At 44.7% G+C, this 24209-nt stretch overlaps 1 protein-coding gene across 2 annotated transcripts in view; it reads left to right on the forward strand.

Annotated features, from left to right (window-relative positions):
* Nucleotides 1-24209, forward strand: part of SRBD1 (S1 RNA binding domain 1) — an 855271-nt gene that overhangs the window by 345092 nt on the left and 485970 nt on the right. For both annotated transcript variants that reach the window (XM_086927787.1, XM_086927788.1), the window contains exon 11: nucleotides 1178-1281. In XM_086927787.1, coding sequence (XP_086783913.1) covers nucleotides 1178-1281 — 104 coding nt within the window. The remainder of the gene's footprint in view (nucleotides 1-1177; nucleotides 1282-24209) is intronic.

Genomic DNA, 24209 nt, shown 5'->3' on the forward strand with positions numbered 1-24209 from the left:
TTTCTAGTTCGGACTTCTGGAGTACCAGTACCAGCACCCGGGTCGTGAGGGGACAGAGGTGACCGTGAGGAGGGGAATGGATGGGAAGGGTTAGACGGAAGGGAAGAGATGTGGGAACGGGGTAGAAGAAACGTGCTCTCGTGAGTGGCCGGGGTGTAAGGTCTATGGTACAAGTTATAGGTGCAGTGACTATACTAAATCTATATACAGTGCAAGGGTGATCTATCAGTGCGTTCTACTTCTATACAAGTATTTACAATTATCTACAAGGGGACTAGGAGACGGTAACAAGGTACTCACGTGCCCTGCCGCAACTCTCCAGCGAGCCACGGCCGCTCTCCAGCCACCTCCAGAGGACTCCACCACTCCTCGGTCCAGACGTCCTCCAACTCTTCGTCTTCGATCCTCTCACCCCGTCCGCTCTCCTTCACTGGTTCACTTCGCGCTGTCTCCAGCCACGAGTCGGCTACCTGGAACGCTCTCCTCTCTTCGTTGCCGGCTTTTCTACTTCTTGGCCCGTGGTAGGGGGCGGGACTTCCGGGTTCCCGGCAGGCTGCTTCCGGTTCGGCACTTCCGGGTTCTCGGTGCTTGGGGTCATCCGCATCCGGGTTGGGGCTCTGTCCTGTCACTTGGTCGGGTTCCTGTAGGGAGAAAAAGAGAGAAGGATTCCTGGTCGTCAGAGACGCAGGGGGGTTAGGGGTCATGGTATCCCCACTCGGGCGCCGCCCGGTTGAGGTGAGTGGCGTTCCCCTTCCACATAGTGCTAGAACTGCAAGTCACTGAAGCGATTATGGTTGTTTTTCTTTTCCTCTACTTTTCTAAAGAACATCAGTATGCTGCTGTTTACTATACACAGTGCTTTTGTTATTCGTGCACCCTTTGGTTAGAGAAGCCTGTATCTTGCTGTCTAATCATTGTTTCAGTTTTCTTGAAAATCTCTATATCCCTGGATAGATATATATACAAATATGATTTCTGCAAAATGCAATTACATTCCAATGAAAAAACAAACATCGTATTAACTGGTGTACATTTAGCTTTTACTATTCCAGGTTAATACCCACCTGCGTAAGTTGTTGCAAAATCTCTTAAGAGTTCGTAAAAATGCTCACTCTCTAGCTTTATCTTTTGAGTATTTTGTGCGTCATCTGTCTGTGCCATTTATGTTTGCACTTAGATTCTGGCCATTAACCGTGGGGAAAATCTGAAGATCCTGACAGTGAAGGTCAACATTCCTGACAGGGTGAAGGATGAATTCTGTAGGTGGTGTGTCAATGAAAGGTCTGTTAATGCTCCTAGAAATATCATTGTATTTATAAATTCGCCACAAAACATGATAGTTGTACTATTTTATTAAGAAAATATATGATGAATGTAACAGTGATTAAACCATATAAAATTATATACGTTTTAACTTCTATTTGTGTATTTTGCAATCCACCAAATGATGGGTGTTGTAGTGTTGTTTCACGTTTTCATAGATGATACCTGAAGACATTCTGAAGTACTTTTCTAATCCAGAATTATTTTGTGTGGTTCTTCATAACAGTATGATGTACTTTATATTAAAATCTTATGCCATATCTGTGTATGCATACTGAACGAACACTGAAAAAGCCAATAGGTGTGGTTTACAAGCAAAATCCATCGTTGATTTGCAAGTTTCTGTGTCTGGTTTTGTTAGATGAGTGCGAGAACGATTCAGTGGTTGGAAGAATTAATGTCAGAGGTTGTGTTCATGGATCTATCCACCATGCACTTACTCATTCACTCACTCATGTAGTCCTTATTTATCTGCCCCCGCCGATACAGCCGTTAATCCCTGAACTCCCTCGCCCAATCACCCATGCACACTCACATTCTTCCATTCATGCACTCATTAATTTACCATTCACCCATTGAATAATTCTCATTCACCCACTTGCAGTAGCACAAACTCAAACTTGCTAATTCCTGAAAAAAGACCTTTCAGTTCTGCCTTTGTTATTCAACAACTTAAGGCAGATCTTTTTTTTCTCAGCGCAACATCCGATAAACATCAGGTTAATATCAGTAGGGAATACCAGTTAATGATCTTTCTTAATCATTAGATCCTCTAAAAAGTTCTGCCTACCATATTTTACAGCAAGAGGCTATTCCATTAGAACTGATAAATTTAATGTCTTTACACTTATTTATTTGACTGCGTAGAGCCAGTATTCCAGGTATGTCTCCTTATAGTATGCACTCAAATCTTCCACAATATTGTAACACTACATGTGCTGTTATGAAGTTACATGCTTCCTTTTCCAAACCAGTGTGCTGTAATACAGTTCTATGAAGTAGTGATGCTAATATCCTTTTTTTCCAATCACTGCCAGGAAATAACCAGATGGATATCCAGGTAGAACAAGAAAATGGGGTGGTCTTGTTTTTTTTTTCTTTGCAATTTGCTCTCCGATGAGAAATGAACCTATAACTTTCAGAAGGAAGGAAACTAGCAGACACCATTATCTTGTTAAATGTAGGCATCCTGCTTGGCAGATGCAGTCTTTCACAAACCCAGTGGCTGATGGAGAGAGAAGCGAGCACTCCACTGCTGCACCTTAATGGGGGGAGACACCTAGTTGAATCTTCACCTGCACCACCCATGATCCTTATTGGATGTATGGCAAATGTGGTGTGTGGCTCAGCCCTCGTAATATTGCCATATGCTTGTAAAAACTGATGTTCCCCACTTGTAGAGGTATTTTTAATTTGCTAATATTATATTAAGACATGGAACGAGTAACTTCGTTCTGGGTATTATCCTATGTTTTTACTGGTAGCTGCATTTGATGGTGTAGGCTAATAGCCCAAGTCTTATTGATCCTTTACTGACCTTTGACACAGCCACCTGCAAGAGTTAGGGTAGCTTCACAACAATCTTAGTTCCTATCGTGCCTGTGTAATTGACAGGAAACTGTTCAACGAAAACATGTTTGATTCTTGAGGTCAGTTTTGTGGTCTTCCCATGAGTTCTTTTACTGTCCTTGTTAGAAATTGGTTATTGGTAGAGTAGATAAACCTCCACAATCCTGATCAGGTACATTACCCTGTGCTTAACCCTCTGGTAGCTTGCCACAACAGCACTCAGGTTTAACTTAGAGGCAACATGTAAAGTTTTTTTTGTAGCACACAAACGGTACTAAAGTAAAAACACAAAAAAACACAAACCAATTTAGAAAAAAAGGTCAATTTTAATGATAAAATTACACAAAAATAAATTACATCAAATCAGTGGAATTGGAGTTATGAATTTTTAAAGTTTTTAGTGCAAAATATCAACTGCGGTTATGTGGTCATGAAAGACCCGGGCAAAGTCAAAAGTTAAGGCTACAGTGATGCGGTACTGGGCCCGGTCTTAACTTACCTTCTTACTTAAAATAAGTTCCTGAGAGGTAGAGTTTAGCAATGCAAGGCAGAAGACGGTGTCCGAGGAGGCATCGGCATAGGGGAGCCGCTGGATGGGTTCGTTGTAAAGATTTTTACCTTCATACTTTGTAACTTGATAGATGGAGGCTGTAGCCAACGAGGGCTCCAAAAGACTGTATACCTTTGTTTAAGTCCCAAGTTTTAGGGTTAGGCACAAGCAACACCTCTAATACCACATCCAAGGGCCCATGACCTGCGGACACCACTGCAGCAGAGGCTAGGTGCAGGACCATGGTCTCTGTAGCTTTTTGTTTCCCTATAGCTCACACATGAGGATAGCCAACTAGCCCTTGGATTTTCTTTTGTTGGTTCTGGGTTCAAGGAGATTGTCCAATTCTCCTTTAAGCAGCAAGGCAGGACTTCAAGAAGCAGGACAGTTCTTTGGTAGCCGGAGGGTGGTCCTCTGAGGGTCCAGGCGGTCATTCTGAAGTCTTCCACAGGACCAGAAGTATACTGAAGAGGTATTCTGATAGTCCAATATTTATACCTGGTGCCAGCCTTGGAAGTGGGGTGACAGCCTGGGCTACCCCTATATTTGGTTCTGTAAAGCTCTTCCCTTCCCCTGCCAAGGCTCCAAGAAGTGTGGGGCGACAAAAGGCTGGTGCCCGGTTCCTTTGTGTGCCCTTTGAAGTGTAAGTGAGTCAGGGAACAGTTCCACCCTCAACAATCCAGGCAGAATGGCCATCCTGCCTACACCCAGTCCCCTTTGTCTTTCTGTCTGACAGGAATACACAACCCCTAACAGCAGATTCACTCAGTCATGTGACCCAGGCAACTGGCAGCATGGACCAAATGGGTAGGGTTAGAAAATGTCAACTTTCTAAAAGTGGCATTTTCAGATTTGTGACTTTACAGTTGAAGAGTATTTTAAATTACAATTCATTTGAATCCAAACATGACATTGCAACCTGCTCCCAATCAAAAGGTAGCATTTATCAAATGAAATGTAATAATGGAACCCAATGTTATCCAATGGGAGAGATAATCCAATCAGTAGTGAATAAAGAACTTAGGGGTTTTTCTCTACCAGGAAATGTAAAATTAAACTCACATGTCCTACTTTTTAAATACAATGCACCCTGCCCATGTGCCTTTGGTGCCTACCTTGGGGTTACTTGTATGTAAACAACAACAATTATTAAATTAGGGTCAAAGGGGATTTTAAAGACCAAGCTCCAATACGCCCCATGCATACAATGAACGACAAAAAATATCAGAGGGTCTGGAAAAACTAAGAAGTGAACGCCAGATATGAACTAATAAGGAACTATATCACCATGCCTCGTGTTTAATCTAACTAAGGTCACCCTACACCAAACCCACATAGTGGTCAGGTAAGCATGCCCATCAGTCACCACACGGAACCGCCCTTCATCATTTGGGTTTCCTTTAAGACCACCATTAAGGGTGCCACTTGTCTTTCACAGGGAGGGCTCAGATCACAAGTAAGTCCTCACCCGATCAGACAGATCTTCCGTAGTCTTACTACTCAATTAAGAGGATGTTAAAGTAACAAGGGGGGGACTGATGTCGCAGTGCACAAAATAGTGTGTGAAAAATAAGAAAAAATGTGTGCTAAAATTGGATGAGGGGGTACTGAAAATGAGTTTTATTCTGGTGCTACCCACTCTACCAACATTAAAAAGTAGTCAGTGACAATCACAATATTTTTGGATTGTCTAGATGTACTGTGAGGTCAACATGTTTCAGCAATTAACGACACATTATGCCATTGCTTTCTTCAGGACCAATTAAACTGATAGCTACTGCAAACAAGTGATAATGAAACAAAAACTGTGCTCAAAACCATATAAAATAAAACTGATACAGAGATCACCTGAATCCACTAGGTGTCCGCATCGTTTTCTCCACCTTTCCAAGTCATTAGAAATTTCTAGGAATAGTGAAAACATGGGAATTAGAATAGATATTTTGCCAGTAAACACCACATCACAAACTCATGATGGTATACCTGGTTCGAACTTGACAATCCTAGTAATAAGTGTCATAAACAAATACACCTATAGCACCGTATTAATCCGTGCTGGTATCTCAACAGTGAATTGATTTTTCAAAATGCCAAAGGAGAGAAACAACTTACCCGACTTGGAAGATGCACAGACCTCGCCCTATCCAATAAAATACAGAAAGTGGTCAAACGACGTTGGTCCATCCTGAACTCCGATCAAGCTGCAATACAGACCCCTCTCTTCTCCTTCAAAAGGGGACCCAATCTTAAAGATCTTTTGGTCCATACTAGACCACGTACAGTAGAACCCAGGGCTCTGGGTTCCCTCTGGGACCTTCCCCCAGTCACAGGTCATCATCCCTGAGGGTCGTGCCATTTCTGTCCATAGACTAAGAAATCAACCGAAATAGACATAGGCACCACGAGACCGTGGATTCAGACTAAATTCACAAACTGTAACAGCGACAACCTTGTCTATCTCATCACATGTCCCTGTGGGCTTTAATATTTAGGGATGACCACCCGCAAGATTAGGGTCAGAATATCGGAGCATAAGAGCACCATTAGGTGCAAGAGACAAGCCACGAAATTAACTAATCACTTTTTGGAGGCACGCCATCCATCCACGGCGTTTCAATGGACAGTGATTGAACAACCTCACATTCCCGCACATATTACTGACGTGTCCAAGTATCTCCTACTTATAGAACAAAAGTGGGTTTTCAAAATGGGTACAAATCGTGTGGGCCTTAATGATGATATACCCTGGGCCTCTCTATAAATTCTATTTTTGGAATACTGTATTCTTGCTACTACTGTAGATGAGTCTTACCCTTAGTATAACAATAGCAACTGAGAATGGTGAGGGCTTGTCACGGTCATTATATATGAATTGGCCTCTGTGTGTGAGACATTACAGACGTATATTTCCCTGGAATGTGTGATTAAAATCTGAATGTCAGTCCATAATTCACTCCTAACTATATAATAAAAGGAATAATGGACCGTTCGAACATGAATTGTTCGATTTTAAGATCATCCTTTTCTTATGTGCGCTTAGTGTTCTGTGGTTCACGATATGCGTCTCCTACCAGTAACAACTAATGGAGAAAGCATGTTGTTCTTTCGAAATCGTGTGCTAACGTTTTCTTTATCCAACTTGAAATAAAAAAAAAACCCTCTTTCTGAAAATCCCACGAAGAGCACTGTTTTTGCTCCTGACGAGGATCCAATCCTCCAGCTAGTATCGCTTTGCGAGTGTTCTGATTGGCTGTCTTTTCGGCCAATCAGATACTGTGTTTGAAGAACTCGGGGACCACGTGACCGGCAATCGGCAAATGAGCGTCATATACCAGAGCCGGTGCCTTTCCTGGCACCTCCCCGATCGGCTCGGATGCCGATTCTCGAAGTACCGACGGACAGGTAGGGTGCTTTCCAAGAGAGTGCGGTTGCTTTGAGATGTTAACAACTCGCTAGGCGGCAAGACAGAGGCCGCTCCTGTCTCCCACTGTGTATACATGTGTGCTTGGGTCTGCGCCTTTGGTTTGACGGACATCTTGACTTGAGTAAATGAGAGTCCGAGCATTTAACTTACTACACAGTCATTATTTTACATTAGCGAAGCAGTATTTCTCAATGAGTGGCGCTGACTAATTTGTGTTTAAACAACAATGAAGGAGCTCTTTGCCTCCTTCTTCTGCTTCCCCCTTTCTCCCTGAGCCATGGCCAGGTGGGGTGAGGTCTGTGCATCTTCCAAGTCGGGGAAGATGTTTCTCTCCTTTGGCATTTTGAAAAATCAATTCACTGTTGAGATACCAGCACGGATTAATACGGTGCTATAGGTGTATTTGTTTCTGACACTTATTACTAGGATTGTCAAGTTCGAACCTGGTATACCATCATGAGTTTGTGAATGCAGGGTTTACTGGCAAAATATCTATTCTAATTCCCATGTTTTCACTATTCCTAGAAATTTCTAATGGCTTGGAAAGGTGGAGAAAACGATGCAGACACCTAGTGGATTCAGGTGATCTCTGTATCAGTTTTATTTTATATGGTTTTGAGCACAGTTTTTGTTTCATTATCACTTGGTTGCAGTAGCTATCAGTTTAATTGGTCCTGAAGAAAGCAATGACATAATGTCCTTAATTGCTGAAACATGTTGACATCATAGTACATCTAGACAATCCAAAAAATTTGTGATTGTCACCGACTACTTTTTAATGTTGGTAGAGTGGGTAGCACCAGAATAAAACTAATTTTCAGTACCCCCTCATCCAATTTTAGCACACATTGTTTCTTATTTTTCACACACTATTTTGTGCACTGCGACATCAGTCCCCCCCTTGTTACTTTAACATCCTCTTAATTGAGTAGTAAGACCACGGAAGATCTGTCTGATCGGGTGAGGACTTACTTGTGATCTGAGCCCTCCCCGTGAAAGACAAGTGGCACCCTTAATGGTGGTCTTAAAGGAAACCCAAATGATGAAGGGCGCTTCCGTGTGGTGACTGATGGGCATCCTTCGCTGACCACTATGTGGGTTCGGGGTAGGGGTGACCTTAGTTAGATTATACACGAGGCATGGTGATATAGTTCCTTGTTAGTTCATATCTGGCGTTCACTTCTTAGTTTTTCCAGACCCTCTGAAATTTTTTGTCGTTCGTTATTTATATGTATTCAAAAAGAGGCTTTAGGCCTGGCAAGAGGTTTATTTTTCCATGTCGAAATAGCAGCTTAAAACTACACTACAGTCGGCAGTGGCAGACCTGATACAAGTATCTGATAGAGACTTCTAGCCGCAGATTCCTTACCTTTGCATTATCTCCAGGCATTAGACTTGATCGGGAAACTTTTCTTGAGCAGTACCCTGTGTACCGGTAGGTTGTGTTGATCGGCTTCACCTGGCATCATCCAAGCCAGAAGTGAAGTGCGTGGTGCCTATATAGTCATCACCCCAGTGCGCTGATGTCCGTTCTTTTCTATCTGGCCAGTCAGTGCAGATCCGGTGAGAGCTATTACTTCAATCACTTTTTGACTGTGCTTTATTAACATTTTGTTGAAGCTCCTTTGATGTCTTCAAGTCTCTCATCAAGCACTGTGGCGCCTATCATCAACAGATGTCGGTGACAAATCCGCGCGTTGTATGCCTCTGGTTCTTGGAACGTGACCACGACGCAAAGACTTGTGCCGATTGCCGCACTATGTGCCCAATGGCCATGAGGGAGCGATACCTCAAGCTCCTTGCTGCCCGGTGAGCAAAGCTGCAACGTTCTTGATCCCGCTTGAGAAGAAGGTCCCAGGATCGGTTGCGGAATCCACAATCTTCATTGCATTCCAAGTCGTCGGTCCACTTGGGTAAGTACCACAGAAAGAAAAATAGAACGGAGGTGAAGAGTTCTTCAATTTCACCGTATCTGTCGGCTAAAGAGATGAGGCCTGGCTCAATGGTTGAGCCAGTGCCTGGGTCAGCTCTGTGCTTCCCCGAGGTTCTGGGACCTGAGCGACTCCCGCTCAATCCTTTGGTTTTATGAGGCCATGCACCTCCTATTTGAGCAGACCTCTCCAGCTGGTGCACCTGAGGAATGTTTTAACGCATGGGCAAAGTGCACTCTTGCCCAGTGCCCCAGTCTTTCAGGGGTTCCCCTGATAGATCTGACTCTGTTCTCCACACAGTCCTGCTAGGATGACCTTGAATTATTTTTAAACATAGACTGTTTTAAATCTGATTTTCCTCTAATTTATGTTTAATACGGGTAATGTGTTGTAGTATATTAGAGACATTTTGCAGAGAAATGTTTTGTTTTTTTCAACACCATGCAACATTCATTCTTTTAGATCAAAACAGGACCTAACATATGAGAAATGTCAGTGGGTAACAGAAATTATTTGCTATAATATTAGTTAGCTGTTGCTATATTACAATATTGAAAACACACATCACTATCCCTGCATATTAGATGGAAACACATTAAGAATTTGGACCAGTCTGCCTGTCTGTGACCTGGCCAAAGGTGGCTTGGAAAAACTGAAATTGAATTGTAAATTCAAAGCTGTTTCGAATAGGGGTCGCCAAAATATGTTTGGCCCAGCCCTCAAATCCTTAAGATGTCCCTGGCGCGCCTTCGGGCCCTGTGGGTTTGGGAGGTGCCCCTACAGGTTCCACATCGGCGACTCCGGCACCACTTGGGCCCCTTAGACCCACAGATGGATCCGAAAGAACACTGGTCGTACCACCATGACCTTCTCCAGCACTTGTTCTGATGCCAATGCTCATGAGGACGCCATTCCCATTCTGATCCCCGACTGGAGCCATGCCTTTCAGGCGGGAGCCTGAGCCCTATTCCTTTGGGCTGGGACTCAATGAGGATTAGGGGGTGTGTTGCTGAACCCTGAGGAATGCCAGCCCTTAGATCCACAGATGGACTGGTTTGAGGACTTGGAGGAGCCCAGTGGACTAAACACTTCTACAAATACTGACATTCTTTCTCCTCCTACTGTGCTTATGGAGGAGGTAGTGTCTTTCCAATGGTGGTAAGGAGGGCAACCGATGTCCTGAACCTTAGCCTGCCCTCGGTGGCAGTCAAGACTGACGTCTTTATGGAGATGCTTCAACCGGATTGACCCGCTCTGAACCACTTTTCCCATTCAATGAAGTCCTTACTGACATCCTGCTTGGGACCTGGTCCAAGTCTAGCACAGGGGCTCCTGTGAACTGGACGATTGCCCACCACCACTACCCTGACCCCGCCCCAGGGAAACCCAATTTCCTTAAACAGCACCCCACCAAAGAGAGCTTGGTGGTCCAAGCCTCTACTTCCCACATAAATCCAGGCGCATTCCGGTAGTCAAAGCCTCTACTTCCCACGTAAATTCAGGCACATTCCCTACACCTCCCTCCGACCCCCCCCTCATCCCAATCCAAGAGGCTGGACACCTTAGAGAAGAAGGTGTTTTCATCCACCAGCCTGGCACTGTGGTCCATGAGCACAGCATGCCTTTCGGGCTGTTACTCCCATTCAGTCTGGGATTCAGTTGTGCAGGTGCTGCCCATGGTCCCGGAGGCGACTCAAGCCGTTCTCTCCCAGGCAATTGCTGATGGGATAGACGCAGCAAAATTCACGATTACAAGTAGACTGGATGCCACCGACTCGCTGTGGAGAGCGGTTTCATTGAAGTGGTGCATTGCCTGGCTGAGGACAACTGACTTTTCAGGGGGATGTCCAAGCATCGCTTATGGACATGCCCTTTGATAGCTCCTGTCTCTTAAGAGATAAGGGGGATTCAGCACTAGAGCTTTTAAAGGGCAACAGGGCTACGGCCTGGTCGTTGGGCCTTTCCATGGGCCCTCCCCACCCCTGGATTACTTTTCGCTCCTTTCGTGCCCACGGAAGGGGCTTCCAGCTGCGTCTATACCCATCCAGTCACTTCACTGTGCAAGCTTCCCAGCTTATGTGTGGCTGAGGACACGGTACCCACAGACCCTGTGGATCGGGTAGCCAGAGGTCAGGCCAGTCCACTACCCCCTGGCAGCTGCAGCCGCCAAACCCTTATAGTTTGCCCTCTTATCATCATGGGCATCCAATGGGAGGCAGGATATGCCATCACTTGCCCCAGTGGAGGTCTAGAACATTAGACTGATGGTTCCTTCAAAGTGTCAGAAGGTGCTTCTCCCTCCCTTTCATGTCTCCCCCCTCCCCCACATGCCTTCTGCTTGTGACAGGCTGACAAAGGACCATCTCACATTTTGCCCCCAGGAGAGAGGGTGCACATGTCAGAAGAAGGTTGTGTTTGCTATTCCAGCTACTTTCTGGTGCCCAAAAAGGACGGTGGCCCTCATCCTATCCTATCCTATCCCAGTCCTGCGCCCTCTGAATTTCTTCCTCAAGAAGCAGAAGTTCAAAATTCTCACACTCGCTCAAGTCTTGTCTGCCTTGGACTTGAGAGACTGGATGGTAGCATTGGACTTACAGGACGCTCACATCCACTTTGCCGTCCTGCCTGCCCACATATGGTGCCTGCAGTTCATGGTGGGCCACATGCACTTTCAGTTTACCATGCTCTCCTTTGGCCTGACCAGCACACCTCTGGTGTTTACCAAGGTGATAGCGGTGTGTAGAGCTTCTCTGCAGAGATCGGGGTGCCAGTCTTCCCCCTATCTCGACGGCTGGCTATCAAAGGCGGGCTCGCCCTAGGCTGTAATCTCCCATCTCCAGACTACGACAGATCTCCTGCATTTGCTGGGGTTCACTATCAATGTGCCGAAGTCACACCTGACTCCATCCCAAATGCTCCCTTTCATCTGAGCTGTTCTGTATACGGTGCAGTTCGGTCTATATCCTCCTGAATGCGAGTCCAAGAAATTCGGGCAATATGGCATATGCAGGCTCTGCAGTGAGACTTGAAGTTCCAATGGGTGCAGCATCAGGGAAATCTCTCCGACATGGTCCATATCTCTGTGGGAACTACACAGGATCTGCAGTGGTGGTTAACGAACTGTGATTGGGTCAGCTGCAGACTTCTCTAGCTTCCCGAACAAGTCTGATAGTAGTGACCGATGCATCACTCCTTGGATGAGGTGGCTATCTGGGAGAGGTGGAGTTCAGAGGCCTCTGGACTCCGGCAAAATCTGGACTCCACATCAACCTTCTGGAGCTCTGGACAATCCAGCTCGCATTAAAAGCCTTTCTACTTTCCACTGAGAGAACGTTGTTGATAGTGTTAACGGACAACACCACCACCACCACCATGTACTGCAACAAACATGGCAGGGTGGTTTCGTGAACCCTTTATCAAGAGGCCCTGCATCTCTGGACATGTCTGAAAAAGCAGGGCATTTCCCTGGTGGTTCAACACCTGACAGGCTGTCTGAAGGCCAAGGTGGACAAACTGAGCCAAAGATGCCTAACTGATCACAAGTCGATACAAAAGGGGATGATGGACGGAACGTTTGAGCCAATCAAACACTCACCCCCAGTCAACTGATCTGGGTTTAATCCATCACCATTCTTTAGCTCACTCAGCCACCCCAGTGCAGACATGGCCATATGCAAATCAGTCTAACCCTGTGCCTTATGGGAACAGTCCAGTCCGAACTGCCAAGCCATGTCTTCCCTGGACCGGAAACAAGCATCCTGTGACCGGTTTGGGATTCATAATCCTCATCAGCCAGGCTATCTTGAATCCAGTGGCCAAGTGAGCAAGGGACTCACGTCTGAGCATACCCTGCCAACTTAGGGCGAACAAAGCGATACAAAAGGGGATGATGGACGGAGCGTTTGAGCCAATCAAACACTCACCCCCAGTCAACTTATCTGGATTTAATCCATCACCATTCTTTAGCTCCCTCAGCCACCCCAGTTCAGACATGGCCATATGCAAATCAGTCTGACCCTGTGCCTCATGGGAACAGTCTAGCCCGAACTGCCAAGCCATGTCTTCTGTCGACCGGAAACAAGCATCCTGGGACCGGTTTCGGATTCATAATCCTCATCAGTCAGGCTATCTTGAATCCAGTGGCCAAGTGAGCAAGGGACTCACGTCTGAGCATACCCTGCCAACTTAGGGTGAACAAAGTGATACAAAAGGGGATGATGGATGGAGCGTTTGAGCCAATCAAACACTCACCCCCAGTCAACTGATCTGGGTTTAATCCATCACCATTCGTTAGCTCACTGTGACGGTGCGGGACTCGATACCCCTACAGGGGACGTGGAACAAACACAGGACCCCCCTCTCACCTGCTTATGTCCCCTCTCACCAGGAGTCCCCTCACTTCCAACAGGATGAATGGTACGAGCTGGAAAACGAGCCCCTTTGGTCCCGCGGCATGATTATCAAAGACGGGTCCTTTAACGGAGGGTTCGAACATGACAAGACTCCTCCCAATGAGGTCACCACGATGCTGACAACAAATGCGAGCGGAACCAGGAAGTCGGCGGACAGCGTTTTCCCGGAGGACAAGAGCAGCGTTGGAGAGCAGATAAGAGGAGAGGAGCGAAACTTCACGAAGGAAAACGAGACGGTAGAAGATCCCCTCTGTAATATCAGCAAGCCCGGAGGCTAACGTCACCACGAAGCGCCCCGCCACGCTCCCACGGGAGGAGCGTGGCTCCAATAGGTACGGGGCAAAGTGGCCGGTTGGGTGGGGCGAAACAGCCTGCCTGATACCAGTAACCAGTGTAAATAGTGTACAGATTGCCCGACATCCCCTCCCTTTCACAAGCACTCGGAGCACTTGTAGAGTTTGTAGATAGCACTCCTCCACTGGGTTTCCTCCCTGCCCCCCCGCCCACCCCCCCGGACCTTATTCAAAATCTCCCGATATCCCTTCTAAATACCCCTACTTGTCTCTTTCTCTTCTGGTTGCCAGACGGAGCGGAGAACCTGCTGTCAGCTGAGCTCCCAGAGACCAAACCATTCACCACCCGTGGCTTCTGTCACAATATGAGGACCATATAAAAAAACTGACCGGAATGTGTTTTGCCACTTTGAGAATGCTCAGGAAATTCTTTCCATTACTCCCTAGAGAGGCGAGGGAGACGGTTGCCCGAGCACTCATTCTGGCAAAACTGGACTACGCGAACTCCCTGTTCAGCGGCATTCCTGCTTATCTGTCCAAACGTCTGTTGGTCATTCAGAATGCCGCTGTTCGTCTTCTTTGCAACGTCCCCAGATGGAAGAGTGTCCGGTCCCATATGTCCGACCTCCACTGGCTTCCAGTTCTGCAGCGTATCCTTTTTAAAACCTTGGTACTTGCGTTCAGAGCGACCCATGACAAGCCTATTTAAAGAAAAGATTTTCACTATATGCCCCCACAAGAGCTCTCCGATCATCTTCTCCATTTAAAATGACCCTTCCCCGATTCAAGCGAACCAGACTAGGGGGACAGTCCATCGCTGTGGTTGCTGCCGGAGCCTGGAATGCTCTCCCCTTTCATCTGCGCTCCAGTCAAACAGTAGCCCAATTTAAAAAGAATTTAAAAACCCACCTATTCAGTAGTAGTTTCTAAGCCGATCCCTGCTCATCTGTCTTTGCCTCTTCCACCGCGCCAGGATACTCCCCAGTAACAGTGCGCGATACAAAACCATTTATACATACATTTTTTACATACATATCAAGACGGATCCAGCAACATTCATCAGGGAAAGACTGACAAGCCGGAAGAGAAAATCATATATAAAAATAAAGCCTTCTTTAAGATCCTTACTTAAGGCCTCTGACTCCCTTCCTTCTGCCCCTTCAACCCCATTACACTCACTCAGCCACCCCAGTTCAGACATGGCCATATGCAAATCAGTCTGACCCTGTGCTTCATCATCCCCTTTTGTATCTCTTTAACTGATCACAAGTGGCATCTCCATCCGGAAGTTGTGCAAGGTCTCTTTCAGCAATGTGGAGAGCCTTGTTTAAATCTCCACTGCCGAGAACATGCAATCTCAACAGTTCTGCACGCTGAGTTTCCAAGGCGGCTCTCTCTCGGAGGGGCTTTTATTTTGAGTGGAGCACACACTTCCTGTATGCCTATCCACCCATACCACTCCTGCCCAGAGTTTTCAAGAAGATCAGGAATGACCTGTCCCAAGTTATTCTTGTGGCTGCAGACTGGGCTCGGAGAGTTCGGTATCCCAAGCTATTGAGCATTGCCATTGGTCCTCTGATCAGCTGGCCTGTCGAGAGGATCTTATGTTACATCAGGAGGAGGGATCCCCCACCTGAACTTGTAAACACTTTGCCTTCTTGCGTGACGATTGAGCGGTGACTGTTGATAGCTTTCGATCTTCCGTCCAGAATCTGTAATGTTATTCTGGCAGCAAGGCATCCCTTCACCAAAACGATATATGCCTACTGTTGGGGCAGGTTTGTTGTATGGTGTGCAGAGAATCAGATTGGTCCCCTCTCTCAGGACATTCTCTCTATTCTCTTGCCCAGCAGAGCTCCACTCAGGGCACACTTAAGGGCTATTTTTCTGCTATTTCAGCCTTCCTGTGGGTTCCTGATCAGCCATCCCCATTCAAATCTCCTGTTGTTACCAGATTCTTGAAATGGTTATAACACATTCCCTCCTTCACTGTTCATCATGCCTCAGTGGAACCTTAATCTTGTGCTCACTTTACTTATGTGCAGTCCCTTTGAGCCTTTACATTATCTCCTCAGGCTTCTTACCATCAAGACGGCCTTCCTCGTGGCGATAACATCAGCCCAAAGGGTCAGTGAGCTTCGGCCCATATCAATGTGGGCCTCCTTGAACTCGTTCACTAAACACTATCTCTTGGACAGTCCGATCTGTCAGAATGAGCACATTGCCTGTTCTGTCCCTCAGCATTTTTAAACCCAAGTCTGTCTCACAGACCCACCTCCAGGGAGGTATTGTGTTGGTATCTATTCAAAGGTAAGGATTCTGCGGCTAGAAGTCTATCAGATGAACATGTTACTTCGGTAGAGACTATATCTAGCTGCAGATTCCTTACTGACCCACCTATTCTCCCCGCTCTTTCAGAAGATTCTAGGGTCAGGGCTGTTTCTCTGACAGGGCCCTAGTTTTCTAGACCAGTGACCAGTGTTCTTCGTGGCTCTGTACTCCTGGTGTGGAAAGTTGGGAAAAGTAACTGACGTCAGTACTCTGGGGTGGCGCTTATATAGTCACTTCCACTTCCGGTGCCAACAATGCCACACAGAGCTGATTCACGCTACATATCGGCACACAGGGCTACTGCTCATGAAAAGTTTCCTGATCCAGTCTGACGCCTAGAGATAATTGAAAGGTAAGGAATCTGTGGCTAGATAGTCTCTAGCAGAAAAGGCGTTAACGACGATAAGTAACTTGTTCTTTAATGGGCTTTCTCGGTGGGTGGCACAATGAGTGCAGCAGGACCACTAGTGCATTTAATTTACCGTCCGTGGGTACCATATAGTTCCATAAGTAGGGACGGGACGTACAGGTAAATTTAATGTACCAATCAGGTATATGCCAATTTACCTTCTTTTAAGGAGAGTGCCCAAGACTTTAGATCAGATCAGCAGTGATCATATTCTTAATGCCTACGAAAGAAAATTCAGAAAAATAGAAGGGGTGAAGACATAATTTATGGGGTGGCTTTGCAGAGAGGGCCAGGTCTAACAATTCTCCAACCTGTGCAATGCCTGAGCAGTGTGTTGCTTGGTTTGTGAATCCCATGATTTCATTTTTATGGCACTAAGATTCTCCTAAATATTCAAGACGAATAAGGGTGATGTTCATGTATTTATTTATTTATTTTATTTATTTATTTATAGTGTTTTGTATAGCGCGAACAAGACCCGTGGGTATCAGAGCGCTTAACAAGGAAAGAATTACATATAGACATTATAAAAGCATTACTGCCAACAAGAGAATAATGAGGTAGAAAGCGATATACAGTATGGACGAGATTAAATAAATATATTCGAAATGACTGTGCAATTAACAATAAGTGGCGAGCAAGGTTTGGCTTGTGTCAGAGTAACAAGCCGTGCTCGTTGAGGTAGGGTTATAAGGTGTCCCAGTGCATATCAAGGATAATGAGTATAAATAAATCAGGTGCGGTAGAAGATATATAGTATGATTGTGACATATAGATAAATGTTCCACATATATGGCTAAATAAATCAAGTGAGAAAGAAGGTCTATAGTATGACTGTGAGATATAGTTAAAGTTCACACATATATGAGGTAGCAGCAAAGTGCCAAGTCTCGGCTTGTGCACGGCATCATTTTCTTATCCGCTGATGATCATCCAATTTTCCAGGAAGAGGGCGGTCCTTAGTTAGCTGAAATGAACATCCCAGTGATCGGTAGGTTTCTCTAAGTAGGGTATTTACTCATCAAGTGGCTCTTCAGTTCTCGTTTGAATGTTGTTGTATTTCGAATCTTCCTGATGTTTGGAGGGAGTGAATTCCAGATTCTGGGGGCAGCTCCAGAGAATGCTCGGTTGTAGGTCTTTTTCTTGTGGAAAAAGGCTGGTCGTAATAGCAAATCTTTTGCGCTTCTCGTTGTTCTGTTACCTCCTGAGAGCTTAAGTTTCTTGGCTAGGTATCTAGGCGTGTTGTAATGTACAGCTTTATGCGTAATACAGGCCATCTTCATTTGAATTCTAGCCTCGTAAGGTAGCCAGTTTAGTGCTTTCAGGTGAGGAGATATGTGATCGAATTTCTTCGTTCCCGTAATGAGTCTCACCGCTGCGTTGAGGCAGGCTTTTAGTGGTGCTGTGGATGATTTTGGTAAGCCCGCTAATGTGGTGCAGCCGTATTCGATCCTCGAGATGACTAGTGATTGAATAGCCAATTTTAGATCTGTCTCAGAGATAAAGGGTTTCAGTTTTCTTAAGTAATTCAAGTGGAAGCGGGCGCTCTTGGCCAACGAGTTAATATGGTTTTTCATGTCGAGGTTCTTATCTAGTGTAATTCCTAGTGATTTGACTGAGTTAACTAGGGTCGGGGTGCAGTTCAGCGCTGTCACCAATTTAGTCCACTCTTTAACTTCCGATTGGCTCCTTGTTGGTGAGATAAGTAGGAATTCTGTTTTCTGGGCGTTAAGTTTCAGATGGTTCAATGTTAACCATCGCAACGCACTCTTTAGTGTCTTGTTCATTAAGTCAATGTCCTCAAGGGAGGCGATCTTTAAGTATAATTGCGTGTCATCCGCATACATGTGATAGGATACCTGAGATTCTTGGAGGATCTCCGTGAGAGGTTCTACATATAAGTTGAATAGGTCTGGTGATAGCGTTGAGCCTTGTGGGACCCCGACTGTGTTGGGGCTCGGGGACGAGATTGCTTGGTTAACCAGGAATCGCTGAGACCTGTTCTGTAGGAAAGAGTTGAACCATTTCAGCACGTTTCCAGACAGACCCATCCTGTCATGTAGTCTGGTCATTAGCACTTCGTGCTTTACCGTATCAAATGCTGAAGATAGGTCTAGGAGGATCAGTAGGCAAGATTGATTTCGGTCTAGGGCTTGTAGAGCGTCATCGACAATGTGCAGGATCGCAGTTTCAGTACTGTGCCCTGTTCTGAAGCCTGATTGGCAATCGTCTAGAAGAGAGAATTTAGCAATGTGTTGACTTAGTTGGCCCTGAACGCATTTCTCAATGAGTTTAGCCAGTAGAGGGATGTTGGTCACTGGCCGATAGTTGTTCGGGTCTGTAGCATCAGCTGTCGGTTTTTTGAGTATGGGCATCACCTGCCCTGTTTTTAGACAGTCCGGGAGGGTTCCTTGTGCCAGTGAGGTGTTTATTATCTCGGTCCAAATTGGAACTAGGGTGTGGCTGATTTCTTTTACACACTTTCCTGGTAAAGGGTCTTGAAAGTGGTTATTCGGTTTGAGTTCCGCCAGCGTTCTGGCGATCTTTCCCTGGTCGAATAGATCAAAAGTGTCCCATTTTGCCTTATTTTTAGTTTGGGGACTCTCTGGGGAGATATTGGTCTCTTTACTAGGTGGAGGCAATGTCTTAAGGTTAGTTGCTGCATTAGTAAGATCATCTTCAAGCAATTTAGATTTTTCCGTGAAAAATACGGAGAATTCCTCGCAGCTTATGGGAGTCTTCGTATTCTCTAAAACCGTTTTGGCTAGTTTATTTGATTGTTGTTTTAGAATCTCGAAGAGTTTACGTGGTCTGTTTCTGGCACTGTCCAATTCATCTCTGATAAATTCTTTTTTGGAGTTGATTATTTTTTTGTTGTATTCTTTCCTTGTTTTTCTGAGTGCTTTCAGCTCGGGGGAGGAGGGATGTTGTCTCCACCTCCTTTCGGCCATTCTCAGTTTGCGCCTGTCCTCATTTAATGATTCGTTAAACCAAGGATTTTTAGATTTCTCTGATACCTTTTTCACTTTTTGGGGCATGGTGTCATTGACGATATTACCGATCGAGGTTATGTAGTGATCCGTCAACTCATTGACATTTTGCTTACTGCTGGGTGGCTTCAGGTCTTTCTCACATCTTTTCACCAGTAGATCAATGTTAGCCTCTTTTGTGTCTCGGGTCAGTTTCTTGAGCTTGCGTGGTTGCACGGTCCTGCCCTTTGTCATTGTAGGTATCGCGAATGTTATGATGTGATGGTCAGACCAGTCACATGGGTCTATAGCAAGGATAGATGTCTCATCCTTTCTTGAGATAATCCAGTCTAAGGTCGCTCCTCGTGAATGAGTGGGTTGGTTGCAAGCTTGTACAAGTTTTAGCTCATTGAGGAAGTCCTTAAGCGAGTTGACCAGTTTGTCACCGCCGTCATTCCAATGGAGGTTAAAGTCACCTAGGAATATGTTATTGGCGTCCGAATTAGAGTTGGTCGTTAAGATCTCCATCAGTTGTTCGGTGAACTTTGCGTTCTCTCCTGGTGGGTGGTAAAGTATATGCAACTTGCAACTTTGATTCGTTGGTGTTCTCACATTAATACCAAGGTATTCACAGGATTCTAAGGGGTCAGAATGGAAATGGCCGACCTCGATCTCCGACCGGTGAATGCAAGCTATGCCTCCTCCCACATTCCTTGGTCTGTCTAGTCTGACGATGTTATATTGTGGCGGTATTAAGAGATCCATGGTAGGAGAAGATGATTCATTGAGCCATGTTTCCGTGAGGATGGCCAGATCAATTTCCTTATTGATGATGAGGGCGGCTATGTCTGTTGCATGTTTAGTTGCCGAACGACAATTAAGTAGAAGGCAGGTCAGGGGTTTCTGTGATTTAACTAGTTTTCCATTATCCACTTCAGATGCAATTAGCTGGATATGTTGTAGATTTTGGTGAATTGCTTGCCTGTCATATTTTCTGGCCTTTCTACTAGGGTCAATAGGTACTGTTTTGATATTCTCCTCCTTACTACGGGCAGGTTGTTCATAAGACCTGAGTAAGGCCCTAGTTTCTTCCTTCGACAAGGGCTTGGTCCTTTTAGGTCTATTGTTTCTAACTACCAGATTCTGGATGTGTGAGATCTTGGTGTGAGTACTTATCATCGTCTCCCAGATTTTTCCAATTGTCTGTGAGACTTTCAACGAGTTTTGCGCCAGGTTACCAACAAGTTTCTGAAGCTCCTTAATTTCTTTCCGTGTTCGGAATGCGTTCTTGTGTGAGGTAGACATGGCCGGATGAGTATTGCAGTTTGCTCTTCTCTGCAACTGATCTGATCTCATTCCCACAAATCTTTCCTTGGTAAGGGATGTTCTTCTTGTGTACATTCTAGTTACGCATGGTGGAAATCAGAAATTTGGTTGGCAGCCAAGCCAAGGGCTACTGACTCTGCAGTGTTTGTTCCTTTGTGTGATTGCAAATCTAACTCCATATCCATATAGTTTATGCCCTTATTTACCTCAAGTCCCACATATTTGAAGTAAATCATATCCTCTGAGTTTCTCAAAAGGCTCGATTTCCCCACCTTCCAATGAAGTGCCACAGCTGGGAATTTACAGGTACATTTTAAAACGTTATCCTTTGAGGCCAACATTTGATTCTCACCCTTTTGAATTTTTTTATCTGTTCTTAAAAGTTTCTCTAAAAAACACTTTGCATGATACAAAGACCTCATGAAGAGTTTGATCAGATGAAGTGATGCACACACATCACAATTTCCTCCTCAGGTACATTTGCGAACTCTGCAACATTAATCACCTGTTCTATATTACATTTATAAAGTGTGCTGTCACCTTTGAGGCCAATAAAGGACAGTTAAAACTAGACAAATGTGGTGCCTTTCTTTCACAATGGAGAATTCTTACTGCAGTGATACACTGTTTGGCCTAGAGGTCTTCATAAATATTTACAATTCCACTAGGTCGATGGAAATGAACTGGTAATTGGCCTTGGGTAACCATCCTACCCCCAAAACAGAGATCATAAGCTTAGGAGACAAGCTAGACGGAAAACTGACAATGGAAAACAATGTCAAGAAACTAGCAGCCACTTACTTCGGCCTACTCTGCACCCTAAGAAGACTTCTGAGATGGCTACAAGACCCAACATGTAGAGTGGTGATACAAGGCTTGGCCATTTCTCGACTTGACTACGGCAACTTCTTATACCTTGGAAGCCATAAGTCAGTCTAGAAAAAAATGTAAAATGCTGCAGCACACATTCTCCTAAAAATACCCAAACACCAATCAGCAAGGACAGTACTTGCGCCCCTGTACTGGCTCCCAATGGACAAAAGAGTTAATTTTAAAACTCTATGCCTTGTACATAAAGCAATCCACAATAAAGGTTCTAAATGGATCCTGGACCCTATTTCCCCTGAGATCCAGTGAGATCGTTATGCACCACTACCCAGTTGCTACTCACTGTCCCCAGAATCAAGAGAGCCAGAGCCGGTGGTCGCTCTTTTGCTCGCATTGCCTCGAGACGTTGGAACTCTGCCGCCACAAATTAGACTAATGGAACTGAAATTTACAAAGCTGCTAAAGTATAAACTGTTCGGGTAGGTTTCGCATAATAGTTGTCTTGTGGCTAGTTAGCGCTGCAAAGCCCTTCTAGTTAGCCATGCGCTCTAGAAACCTAGGAGAACAGAATAGAATTTTATTGTTAAAATCTTTGTCTGACTGATGCTACCGGGTCTATTTCTTTATTTTCAGTTGCTTTGGGCTCTTCCCACAGCTCTTTAAGAGGAGTACAATGAAGTTGCCATCAAAGTGACCCTTACACCTTGTTGTAATCTCTCGTATTGCCTATATCGCTCCATCCACCCCTCTGTCATTCTTAAAAATATCACACCACATCGGCTCCTTGTTCTTGAGTTATAGACTAGGGCTCTCCCCTGTTGGTGATAAGATGATGTAACTGTAGATGTGCAGTTCTGCCTGTGTTGTTTGACAGGTTTGAAAAAGTTCTAATTACACCATTAGGTAGCCTTTGGACGAGGTGTCATCGTATTTATTAAGCCTAACGTGTTCAGTGTTCAAACCACTTGTGGCCACACTAGGGTACAGAATGTAGGGATGGGCAATATTAAAAAAGGAAATGAGGTCACAAAAGGTTTGCTAAGGTGCAGAAAAGTATGTTTTTTATCACTCTTTGGAGCTTCAGCTAGTCTTCTGCCAGTCAAAGTTGATGGAGGTGCAAGCGATTTATAGAGGGAGGAGTTTTGGAATGATGTGGGTTAATAAATAGCAGGTTTTGGGAAGTAAAGCTTAGGCATGTGGTTGACTGGTAGCATTGAAAGGCACCAACAAGTTATTTAGAGCTAGGCCGAAACTCACAAAGAGATTCACCCAGCAAATGCCTGGGTGTGAGTGCTGGGTGATGGAGCACTTGAGACGTGAGATGAGATGGGCAACCTGTTATATTACATTTGTGTCTGAGTACGTGGGCCTGTGTAAACTGCATTACTCTAACCAAGAGTGCATACCATTACAGCATCACAAATGCGGTCTTATGGTACAATATGAGAACAGGTCTGACATCTCTCAAGAACCTCAGTAAATAGAAGTCCGACTTTACTGCATTGCTCTGTGTTTCAAGCAGCAGCTCTGAGTTACATTTGATACCGACGTTTCAGACTTGATTTGTACGCGTCGGTTTAGGTGATGGAACCATGGGAATTTAAGCGTGCATAGGGCCACAGAGCTGGTTAATAGAATCTAATTATGGTAATCTTATCCTTAACCTTTGACAAGTTCTCCAGATTCGTATTCACTGCCTCCTCCTAAAATGGTTCTTTCTGCTCTACAAGTTCTTGAAATAAATGAGTCCCTGAAAACATTCCTTTCCATGTGCTTGTTTTATATATTTGAAGTACTCCCAACCTTTGAAAATTGTGTAGTCCATAACCTTTTTTTGTGTTTTAAAATTATTGGCTTATTGTTCTGGCTATTTATGACGTTACCTATTCTAAAATATGTTTTGATTAACTACCTTGGCATACAGTCGTATATAAGATATAGATAAAGACTATTTTTATAGACAATATACAAATATTTCGAAACATGCTTTATCATTTCTTTGTAGCCAACTCAAAATAAACTAATGTTCATGCTAGTGCACATTCGTGCAGGTAGATACAAATGCTGACAAAAGGAAGTGAGTAGAAATAAAACTGAAATGTCCAAACTACAACTTACTGTGACCCATAGAAGCGCACATCGAATCATTTTAAATAGAGCTGCCAGAAAGTAAAAAAAAAATCTATCAACTTGCATTTGAATGGGAGATTAAATGTTCTATCTGTACCAAAGTACTACTGTTTTATTATTAAGAAAGCATTAAGCGACTCAGAGGATGGATAGTCTAAGGAAATAGAGGTTAAAAGTGGTTGGTGTAACTTGGGTTGGGATCTCTCCCATGTGGTCGGATGCCATAAAAACCCACATTTCCCCTCATATTTTCAAACCAGCTGGGATTTTATCTAAATCAGCCCCACCATGCTCATTTAATTCATCCTGCTGTATATTCCAGAAAAATGACCTTCAGGAGTGTGTCACGTTCGTCCTGAAAATTTAGAGTTAACACTGTTTGGTGAAGCTGTAGTTGAACACTTGGTAATCAAGTGACACTGCTGCTGCATTTGGAAATACTTGCTTGACCATTCATGTCAGATGCTTTTCTCTCATGGCTGTCGAAGATATTTGCTTACTGGTAGAAAATATGTCCCCATTTAGCTTCAGGAACACTTCTCATACTTTGTATGAGGAAATCGTGAGAGAAAACCGTTTTCTCCCATGCATTGCTTATCAGATCCCATCAATAGATCATCATGTTTCACAGGGGGAAATCACTTTAGGTTTCCCGACAATTCCTAAAATTAGTTTTGGACTTCCAACAAATTATTTACTTTGTGACTAAAATCT

Source organism: Lissotriton vulgaris, chromosome 6 (assembly GCF_964263255.1).
Source record: "Lissotriton vulgaris chromosome 6, aLisVul1.2, whole genome shotgun sequence".
NCBI lineage: Eukaryota > Metazoa > Chordata > Amphibia > Caudata > Salamandridae > Lissotriton > Lissotriton vulgaris.